Below are 11,615 nucleotides of genomic sequence, written 5' to 3'. Positions count from 1 at the left end.
GTGGTGCACACCTGCGATCCCAGCCATTGCAGTCATCAGGAATCCCAGGGACTCAGGCAGCTGAGGCAGCAAGATCACAAGTTCCAGTTCTCCACAACATAGTGAGACCTGTTTCAAAAATAAATAAATAAATAAATAAGGCTAGGGATGTAGTTCTGTGTAGTAAAGCACCCTTGGGTTTAATCCCCAGTAGCACAAAATGAAAAGATAAACAAACAAATAGATAAATGGATAAATAAATAAAAAGTGACATGAGAACACTTTTGGAGGCAAAGGATATATTTGTTTTCCTGTTCATGCTGAGAATTTACATCTAAAACTTTAAAAATTATACAGTTTAAATGTATGTATCTTATCACATGACAATTAGGCCTTAATAAAACTCCCCTTTTAAAATTATAGGAAAAAATTCTTAAGTTTATATTTTCTTCTCCAAAACAAAAGTCATCCTCAGGAATATTTGGTGTTAGCCCCATATCACCTGAATCTAACTGATGGATTTTGTTTCATTCAAAGATTCATATACTTGTGGAGTTCCTGTATCAATAATTCCAATCACCCAGCACCAAATTTCATGGAGTAATGGTGTATTAGTACATGTTGGGAATCTTTACTATTGTTTTCCCACTTGAAGATTTTCGTTCTTATGGAAACAACCTAGTTAAACAGTATGCTTGAGAGAACTTTTTTGTAACCAACCAAAATTAATCCAAATATAGTTTGTCAGATTAAAAATGAGGCCAAGTATTAATTTTATGGCAGTAACCTGGAAACCAAGACCCAAGCCATCTGGCATTCAAAGTTACATTCATAAGAAGGCTGTCATTTGATTGCTTGGGTTCAAATCTGGCTCTGTTACTATTTTAATAATATTGAAAACTCTGTACCTCAATTTTCCCAATTATGTAATGGGATAGTAGTACCTATTTCCATGGGAAGTTGAAGGATTAAATAAGTTAACACACGTAAAGCGTTTAGAAGACAACATAGCAATTTTGTCTAGATTCTACTAATTCTACAGATTCTATGGCATTAGCTATCAAGGAAAAACAAACTAAAACCACAGTGTGATACCACTCCATGTACTGGCGGGGTTGCATAGGGATAATAAAACGATGTGGAGCAGTTAAAATCCTCATAAACTGCAGGTGGAAATGTAAAATGTTTAGTACCTTTGAAAACAGTCTAGCAGTTCCTCAAAATGTTAAATGTAGGGTTATCATATAACCCAATTCATGTCCTAAGTATATAACCAAGAGAAATGAAAACAGGTTTGCACAAAAACTTATACATGACTTTTCATAACAGCATTTTTCATGATAACCAAGAAGTGAAAACAACTAAAAAGTCCAACAACTTAAAAATGGATAAATAAAATGTAGCATATCTACAAAATGGAATATCAATTGACAACAACCAAGTTATGAAGTATTAATACATGTACAATATGAATAAATCTTGAAAACATACTTAATTAAATAAATCAGTAAAAAATATCACATATGGAAGAATCTATTTGTATGAAATGTCCAAAATAGGCCAATCCATAGAGACAGAATATAGATTAGTAGCTGCTAGGACATTTGGGGAGGCAGAATGTGGGGGTAACTACTAAAGAGTGAGATTACTTTTTAGGGTTATATAAGTGTTCTAAAACTGATGGTGGTAAAGAATCTGTTTGTTAAAACACTGAATTGTACACTCTAAGTAGGTGAACTGCATGGTATCCAAATTATATCTCAATAAAGCATGCCAATTATTTTAAGATGGCTTGGAATGAAGAAAGTCTGAAAAAAAACCAGGAGTGTTCATAATAATAAATTAGATCATCTCTCCAGCCTTATCTACTTCCTTCCCACACTTAATCCATGCTCTATCCATTATGGCCCTGTTACATTAGCTGTATTATAGTTTCCTATTTGGTGCCTTGTTAACATCTAGTATCTGCTTCCTGGACTTCTCTTTACCTAGATAATTTTTACTCATCTGAGTTAACTAATTTTTATTTAGAGTAACTAATCACGGGAACAATCAAGTCCAAAACCCAGTGGTTTTGATAAAGTTTTATTTATCGCTCACGTAGCCCCTCCTCAAGTATTCTTACCTCTAGCACCTTCATTCATCTTGGAACCTGGGAGTCATCCACTGTATTCTCTATACCTAAGTGGGAAAAACTTTGAGAAATTAGCATAGCTAGCACCTCCACATTCTCAAAGAAAGTTTCCAAATGATTAACTGATTTGAACAGGATATATTTAAGGTGATGTCAGGATGTCTAATGACCTTGGGTTTACCAGATATTGTTGGTTTATGACTCTGTATCTGAAGTATATATTGCAATACACTCTCCTCTTTCTACAGCATCTTCATGAATTTAAAGGTGATATATTTTAGTATAGAGGTGATATATTTTATTATTTATTTATTTTTGTGGTACTATGATTGAACCAGGGAACTCTACCACTGAGCTATATTCTTAGCCCTTTTTACATTTAGATAGGGTCTCACTAAGTTGTAGAGGCTGGCATCAAACTTGCAATCCACCTGCCTCATCCTCCAAAGTAGCTGGGATTATAGGCATGCACCACCCTGCCAGACAGAGATCTATTTTTAAAGTTTCAAAGATAATTATTTTTAAGAATAAGAATATTGAGGCAAGAAAGCACTGTTCACTATCTCTACCATAGATCTCATAATGTAGTAGAGGAGTATCAGCTAAAACCAAGGAAAACTTTCCTTAAATTGATATTCATTAAAAACTGGAACACATTTCTTAGAACAACCCATATATGGCAATCAACATCTGAACTTCATGAACAGGTAGAGAAAAGTTACTAATTATCTTCCACTTCCAAATTATGTTAATTCTTTACAAAACTTGAAATCCTGAAATGGTCCTCAAAATTTTATTTCTAACAGACTATCCGTTTTTCCAATTACATTGGCATAATTTTTAATTGGTGATGCAAAATCTAATATGCTTATGAAGTTCCATCCCAAAGCACCTGCTATTCACGGAGGAACTCAATCTAGTGGGTGTAAATACCAACTTCATAGTTTCAAATCTGGTAGGGAATTGGGTAGGGAGGGGCTTTGGGCGGGCTTCACTAGACCAAGGAGGCGTTGTTAGAAAGCCTTGGAGCCAGCCTACACCTGTCATTGGGTTAAAGCCTTGGTAGTAGTTGAGTGTGAGGATTCTGGTATGTGGATAGCATTAGCAATGAGAACTGGCTTCATTTGGCATTGAGTGGAATCTGCAACGAAAGGCGGCTCGTCCTCCCGCACCGCTGAGAACTGGGACAGCCTTTGAGAGGACAGTCGTCTGCAGTAGGGAACCGGCAGAAGCATGTCTGAGATGCGCTGTACTGAAAAGTCTGTGTATGTAGCCCTGGAGTTTTAGAGAGAAGGGCAGTACAACGCAATCAGGGATAGTTGAAAGACAGAATCTTGTGTAATTGAATTGCTTTCTCAGCTGCAGCCTCTCCAATGATGGACTTATGCGTTACTCTGCGTCTCCCGTCCACGAACAGAAGTCAGAGAACTCTCTTGGAAAACTCTCCCAACTAGGAGACAAACTACCTTTTCCTGCCCTCCTCACTTGCTGCAGGAACGAAACGACTGCCACCCTTCCTCTGACTGACCACAGGATGGAAGGCCAGGGCAGGAGCTGACCAGCGCCGCCCCTCCAGACTCAGGAGGTGGAGATCCCCCTCACCCCAATCCAGCCAAATTGACACCCATTTTCTCCTCCCTCTGCCCCTATATTACCGACACCCCCTCCTCTTTCCCCTTTCCCTCCTCCCTAAAGACAGGGGTGGAGAAAAGGGGAGTTCAGGTCGTCATGACTGAGCTGAAGGCAAAGAATCCCCGGGCTCCCCAAGCAGCGGGCTGCGCGCCCTCGCCCACCGAGGTCCAGTCCCCCCTGCTGGGTCGTCCGGACGCTGGCCTGTTCCAGGGAACCCAGACCTCAGACACTTCGCCTGTAGTTTCGGCCATACCCATCTCCCTGGAAGGTCTGCTCTACCCTAGGTCGTGCCAGGGTCAGGATCCCCCAGACCGGAAGACGCTGGATCAGCAGTCGCCGTCAGAGGTGGAGGGCGCGTACTCGGGAGTTGAAGCCACAAGGGGTACAGGAAGCTGCAACTCTAGAGTCCCAGAAAAGGACAGCGGGCTGCTGGACAGTGTTTTGGACACGCTTCTGGCGCCCTCGGGGCCCCGGCAGAGCCAAGCCAGCCCTCCCACTTGCGAGGCCACCAGCCCTTGGTTTCTATTTGGCCCAGAACTCCCCGAGGACCCCCGTAGTGCCTCCGGTACAAAGGGGGTATTGGCCCCGCTCATGAGCCGGCCTGAGAGCAAGTCTGGAGACTGCTCCTCTGGGACAGGAACAGTCCATAAGGTGCTGCCTAGGGGCCTGTCACCGTCCCGGCAGTTGCTGCTCCCGACCTCGGGAAGTCCCCATTGGCCCGGGACCTCAGTGAAGCCATCTTCGCAGCTAGCTGCTGCGGCGGAGGTGGTGGAGGAGGATGGCCCCGAGTCCGAGAGCTCCACCGGTCCACTTCTGAAGGGCAAACCTCGGGCTCTGGGAGGCACAGCGGCCGGAGGAGGAGTCGCACCCAGCGCGCCTGGAGCGGCTGCAGGAGGCGTCACCCTTGTTCCGAAGGAAGATTCCCGCTTTTCAGCGCCTAGAGTCGCCTTGGCAGAGCAAGATGCGCCGGTGACGCCCGGACGCTCCCCGCTGGCCACCACAGTGGTGGATTTTATCCACGTGCCTATCCTGCCCCTCAACCATGCCATCCTGGCCGCCCGAACCCGGCAGCTGCTGGAAGGGGAGAGTTACGACACCGGGGCCGCGGCTCCCAGTGCCTTTGCCCCGCCGCGGGACTCGCCCTCGGCCTCGTCCACTCCGGTTCCTTGCGGTGACTTCCCTGACTGCACATACCCGCCAGACTCCGAACCCAAAGATGACACATTCCCTCTCTATGGCGACTTCCAGCCTCCAGCCCTGAAGATCAAGGAGGAAGAGGAAGGCGCGGAGGCCGCCGTGCGCTCCCCGCGTCGGTACCTAGTGGCCAGTGCCAACTCTGCCACCTTTCCGGATTTCCCACTGGCGCCGCCGCCGCGAGCTCCCTCATCCAAACCCGGGGAAGCCACGGTGGTGAGCACATCCGCCAGTGCCACAGTCTCGTCCGCGTCCTCCTCGGGGTCTACCCTGGAGTGCATCCTGTATAAAGCAGAGGGCGCGCCGCCCCAGCAGGGCCCATTTGCTCCATTGCCCTGTAAGCCTCCAGCCGCTGGCGCCTGCCTACTCCCAAGAGAGGGCTTGCCCTCCACCTCCGCTTCTGCTACCGCCACCGGGCCGCCACCTGCGCTCTACCCTCCGCTGGGCCTCAACGGGCTGCCGCAGCTCGGCTACCAGACCACTGTGCTTAAGGAAGGCCTGCCGCAGGTCTACCCACCGTATCTCAACTACCTGAGGTGAGGACCTTGCTCTGGGTGCGCCTGGCATGTTCGCAAAGTAGCGCTCTTGGTGGCTTACCACTGCCAGCCTCCCTTCAGCAGCATAGGGCTCCCTTCCCCCTGGGTGGCCTCGAGGGGGTGGGCAACAGGGACCTGGCACAAGGGCAGTTTGTCTTACTCTTCTCATTACTCTTTTGGGGACACAAAAGGGCACAGAATATGCCATTTGGGGGGAAGAAGGACCATTACTGGCATTGTGTTTACTGGAGAAGAGCTAAGGCAGTTTCCCTGGGAGAGGTGGGACTTGAAGAGTGGCTGGCCAGAACCCAAAGCAGAAACACCTTAGGGATTTGTACACGTTAAAGGCTCAATTTTCATATGAATCTCAAAATGAAAATTAATTATAAGCGTAATGTTTTAATTGTGTATTTATATGTCAATCATTACAGTGCACAATTCTCTAATAGTGTTTCGGATTCTCTACTATGTTTTCAAGAACATTTTTATTTATATACTGAAGGAAGGTAAAAGAAAAAGAATCCTTGGTTTGTAGACTTTCCTGCTGCAAATAAGCAAAACAGTGTGAATATCTTGAACAATACTTGTGTCTATGTGTTTGCTGGCTCACACATGTATACACACACTTACAGAGTTAAGTTTTCAAAACTTTAAGCAGAAGCATCACTAAGTTCTGTTGAACACTTAAAGTCAAACATGTTTATTGTTACACAGCATACAGGAAGGGTATAACATTTTATTTTGTCAGAAACTGAATTGCTCCTTATATAGAAAAGGAGTTCTGTAGAAAGTTTTCTGTTTAACTAATAGAGTTTAGCTTTCCTAAACATAAATTGATACACTATCATTCTTTGAGGTTGGTACTACTGATGAATGGTCAATAATTTGCAAGTTTAGTGAATCTAATTATAGTGAATCTATTATATCATGTTTGGTTTGCATGTCTTTCAAGTGTGTATAATGGTGTTATATTTTAAAATCCCCTTTAACCTCATCAATACTGGTTTTAAAAAAATTAAGTATCAGATAGCAGTACAACAAAAAATAAATGGAGTATTTTGTTTTGCATTTCAAGGCCAGATTCAGAAGCAAGCCAGAGCCCACAGTACAACTTTGAATCACTACCTCAGAAGATTTGTTTAATCTGTGGGGATGAAGCATCAGGTTGCCATTATGGTGTCCTCACCTGTGGGAGCTGCAAGGTCTTCTTTAAAAGGGCAATGGAAGGTAGGCTTCTTTTTCCTGATTCTTTATTATTGACTTAATTGTCAATGGAGACCATCTTTGTAATTATCCCTTGCTTCTAAGAAATAGTGATATTTTTATATAACTTAAAATATATGATGATATTTCAATAATACATTTTTACTATAATACTCAGTAGTGAATGTGATTGGATATTATAATTTCATACTCTTTGATTAACACTTTCAATAGAAGACATGAGTCATCATAATCTTGAGGCCAGTGCTACTATTGTTCAATAGCTAGTTTTCAGGACAGCTTGGTTTTAATGGTGTTTTTAATACATCTACTGTATATGCAAAGCACTTTACAGTTTTTATTGACAATGGTTGTTGTTGAAATTATGTGTCTTTATATATGTGTGTATATTCAGGAATATATAGAATGTACATAATGCAATTCCAGATTAACACACATACATACATAGGTATACATACATATTGCATTTACAATCTGTCTACATGATGTTGTCCTTGTATTACATGCATATTTGTGTACTGTGTATTTATGCATGTTTACATGGTCATCCCAAATAAAATTCAGTTCCCTTTCTGTTTAGTATATGTTTAATTGTGTAAGAGCAAATTGTTTTGAACAAATGAAAATTTTGGACATCATTGTAATTTAATTTCTAAAGAAGTATTTTGCTTTTAGTAAAAGCTACCCATTTAAAAATTATTTAAATTACATATTTATCAAATGATTTTGGGTTGGCTTGAATAGTATATTTCAGACTTCATCTTTCATAGAAAACATTGTGAATTTCTCTTTCCACCTTCACTAAAATCTTTAGCAGCCAAACACATTCATGTTTGAAATAAAAATGTATTTAAAGATCATTCCGTGTTGTAATATATGGAATAAGTATAATTTATAACAAGTTGAGAGGACTACTAAGATCATATGAACAATGTACAATGAATCAAAGTTTGAATGTCTGCTCTTTTGTTTACGGTTTCTGAAGTTTTCTGATTTAAAAGGCTTTTATTTATAAGCAGAGGGGAGTAGAAAATTTTCACTTAAGGAGACTTTAAATGAAAATTTAAAGTTCTTCATAAAATTATTTACTTTGGTAATGCTCTATCCATGTACAAATATGCCACAATCAGTCATGTATGTCTATATGTGTCTGTGATTAAATGCAATAATAATAACGATAATAATAATAAAAGGGAGATCAGTAGAGTAGAGCAAGTACATCAGGGGAGGGAGAAGGGAAGGGAAAGGAAAGGTACTAGGGAATGAGACTGATCAAATGATATGCATGTACAAGTATGACATAATGAACCCTCCTATAAAATTAAAATTATGCACCAATTTAAAAAGTATTTGCTTTATATATTTTCAGAATATATTTTTCATAAAAGATGAGTGCATTTAACTGATATTGAACATAATCAGCTTCAGGATAGGTTAATTGCATTTTAAATTAATTGAGACACTGTTAAAAGAGGGTGCTTGAAAGCACAGGCAAGTGAGAGTAAACTTAACTCTCTCGTGTATATGATATAGTCAGTTTCAGATGCAAGTTCTTTGTATGGAAAAGTTCATTCTCTGGTTGAGCAACCGATTTACTATTCCTAACTGACTATGTATTGGTTGAATGAACATTCACTTGTAGATTATGATTTTTTTCATGCTTATAGTCTACTTAGAATAGTTTAATTTCATAATTGAATGACCTATTTAGGATTCTCCAAAGTCCAGTTTATTCTAGCCTACCTCCTGTTTATAGATAAGAAAATCTTAAAGACATAAATCTGAGATTTTGGAAATTTCACAACTAGTTAGTAGCTGCTTCTTAGTTTAAAAATAGGTAAAGCACTTGCCTTGCATATGTGAGGCACTGGGTTCCATTCTCAGCACCACATAATGATAAAGATACTGTGTGTTCACCTACAACTAAAAAAAAATTAAAAATAGGTTATTTTAAATTGCAGTGTCTATAAGTCAAAGATGCAAATAGATGGTATATGCTACTTAATTCTTGGAATTTACTTCATAAAGTTCATGTATAGAATGAAGAGAATCCTTCATTGGATTGAAGCACCCTTTTGGGGCCGTATTTAAATCATTCATCAGACTAGAGGAAAGTAATAATATTCTATAAGTAAATTGATTTACTTAGCAATTATTATAGGCCTAAGGGGTATATATTTAAAGGTATACTTAGATTTATGCCAAAGGTACTCTTTAACTCCCTCTTCCTTAGATATAATATGAAGATAACAATGGTGGATACTTTTTTAGGCTTGCTATAAATATTAAATGAGTTACTCCATATATGCTATTTAAAAGAATATCTAGCATGTTGTCAGCTTCTATTGGTGATGTTTCTACCTCCAATGAGTTTACAATAGAGTTCAGAAGGTAAAATATATGCATACGAGACATTTAAATTTTCTCATTAAATGCCCAGATAAGAGTTGAAGAGCCATATATTAGAGAATTGTATGAGTTAAAGGTTGGGAAGCTAAGTTGCTAATTGTTTGGATAAATTGGGAGAGATTTGGTGATTGAAGGCAAGGGAATAGAGAGAAGATTCTGGGATTTTTCAGGGATGACAAAGATGAGTAGAAGGGCTTTTACAGTTGGAAACAAATAGCAGGTTTGAAATCTTGAAGGAGACAGAGTTGTGTGATGGGCTGCTTAAAAGTTGAGCCCTGTGTGGATGCCAGAATGGCTAGAAGTTGTAAGTCAGTGGGCAACAATTTGCATAATTGTATTACCAAGGATAATAATGATAATACTGCAATTATAAAATATTTTCTATGTGCCCGTGACTGTTTAATAGGTTTCAACTCATTTAATCCTAATAGTATGTATTGCTATTATTATTCCTCCCACTTTACTAATAAGGACACTACACTGCCTTAATCACAAGAAGTGATAGAATCAGGCTTCAAACCCAGGTGGTGTGACTCCAGATCTTTGCCGGCAATCACTATGCTTCCTCTCTCATAATAGGAAATGTGGTTGATGTTTGCCAAGAGATGAAACATTCAGAGAGATAAAAGTGAATCCTGAAGAATGCAATACCAGGGATAATTAGATCTGTGTGATACAAAGAGTGGATCACATTTACTTCATATTTAGGGCAGCAATGATAAGATAGTCAGGGAACCAGAGCCAGTTTCCCCACCTCTCTTTAAAGTCAGGAGTGGGAGCTGAGAGAGACTCACCCAGGAAAGCTGAGTTTAACTTGCTATGTATGACACCAAGAAGAGAGAAGAAATAGAGAAAAGGTACCAGTCAGTAAAAGGGATATAGGCATGGGGAAAATGACCACTCTTATGCAAACTAAGTCTATTTAAAATATATTAGCCAAAACACAATTGTTGAAGAGTCAATTACATTCCTTCACCAAGACTTGTAGGGGGGGAAGTGGTCAAGAATTATTCAGTGCCTTTCAAAGAAATGAAGTATAGTTCTATAAATGCCAGCTAGTGACCTGGTACTATGAAGTAAAGAACTTGTGCACTGCAACCAGCTTAGTACCAGGAAAATACTAGGTATTCTAAAAATAACTGTTTTTCTACATGAAGCCATCATCCTAACTGATAATGACATGCTCTTATTATTTGGATACTATACTCTGTAACAGTATTTGTAGTGAATATATTTGAAGTAAAATGGTTATACAAATGTTGTAATATAGTTGAAATGTATTATTTAGCACACACAAGGCTATGTAGGCATCGATGGACCTTTCATTGTATTGAAATATTATCCTTATTCTTTATTCATGTATTAATTATTCACTAATTAGTTACCTTAATCACATTAGTTTGAGTATTCATTTATGGAGCATCCAAGTGTCCAGGCACAATGCTAGGTGCTGATCAAAGAAAAATAAAACAGTGTGGACTGTTCAGCACTGTCTGGCCCCTGCTCCAGCATAGTTTGGAGAGTGGAAGGGGAGAGGGGCCTTTTGACAATCTGAATACACATACCTAATTGCAGGTATGGGAAGGGTTAGGGTCTGTGTGGTTCTTGGACAACTAGAAAGTTGATCTCCTCTCAGAAACTGGGGATAATTTAGAAAGTCTTTAGAATGAGAGAGACATCATCATAAACAGCCACAGATGAAACTGGACAGAAATGAAATACTTTTAAGGATGTGGTTTTTCTTATACTATAGTTGAATATATTTGGTGTCATAAGTGAAGAGTGAAAACAGATTTAGTAGCATAATTCTCCTTGATATGGCTTTAGAAAGAAAAATGTTAAACATTCAAATTTTCATTAACATGTGATTTTTTTCTCTTTAGAATTCTTAAATGCTTTTCAATATTTTATAATCTACAAAATGATCCAATAATCCTTTCCACTATAATTTACTTGATTAGTATTTATAGTCTTGAGAAGGTATTTTGCCAATCATCTTATTTAATTAAAACTCTAGTAGAACTTATTCTTTAAAAGTTTTCCCATTGCCCTAAAAATAAACATATTGTAATTCTCTAAAATTCATTTCAAAACTTGCTAGCCAACTTCTTCTCAAACTGCAAGTCTCTCAGTTTAATATTTAACATGAATAAATAATTATACATTATAACCCGCTGAAGCAAGCTTCTGTTATACTGAAAAAGTAGTAGTTACAAACAGAACATTTGGCACCATCTGTTCAATATTTGATTATATAGGGTTCCCAAATTATTTATTCTCCTTAAGAACTTGTATATTAACATCCTGCAAGAACCAGAGGGATACAGTGGTAGCAGACATCCATGCTAATGCTAATAGCTGTTCTTGTTCTGGTCGTTGAGTCCCTTTAATTTATCAAGTAACACAGCAGTACATTCTTCTTTAAAAAATTAAAACATTACCAATAAGGCTATGTCCTCTTTGATCAATTCCACTAGTGTTTTCCCTTCCCTATGATTCTTCTCTAC

The 11,615-nt window shown here is 39.4% G+C and overlaps 1 protein-coding gene across 2 annotated transcripts in view; it reads left to right on the top strand.

The window, feature by feature from the left end:
- Positions 1-3,246: 3,246 nt before the first annotated feature.
- The window catches only part of Pgr (progesterone receptor), a 131,478-nt gene continuing 123,109 nt past the window's right edge, over positions 3,247-11,615 (top strand). Inside the window, exons 1-2 of one of the 2 annotated variants that reach the window (XM_078046908.1) lie at positions 3,247-5,475; positions 6,551-6,702. In XM_078046908.1, coding sequence (XP_077903034.1) covers positions 3,842-5,475; positions 6,551-6,702 — 1,786 coding nt within the window. In that variant the 5' untranslated portion in view covers positions 3,247-3,841. The remainder of the gene's footprint in view (positions 5,476-6,550; positions 6,703-11,615) is intronic. The other variant, XM_005329107.5, reaches the window with a different exon arrangement.

This window comes from Ictidomys tridecemlineatus, chromosome 4 (genome assembly GCF_052094955.1).
Source record: "Ictidomys tridecemlineatus isolate mIctTri1 chromosome 4, mIctTri1.hap1, whole genome shotgun sequence".
Taxonomy (NCBI): domain Eukaryota; kingdom Metazoa; phylum Chordata; class Mammalia; order Rodentia; family Sciuridae; genus Ictidomys; species Ictidomys tridecemlineatus.
The sequence above is the reverse complement of the archived record's forward strand: the minus strand, read 5'-3'. Positions and strand labels throughout refer to the sequence as shown.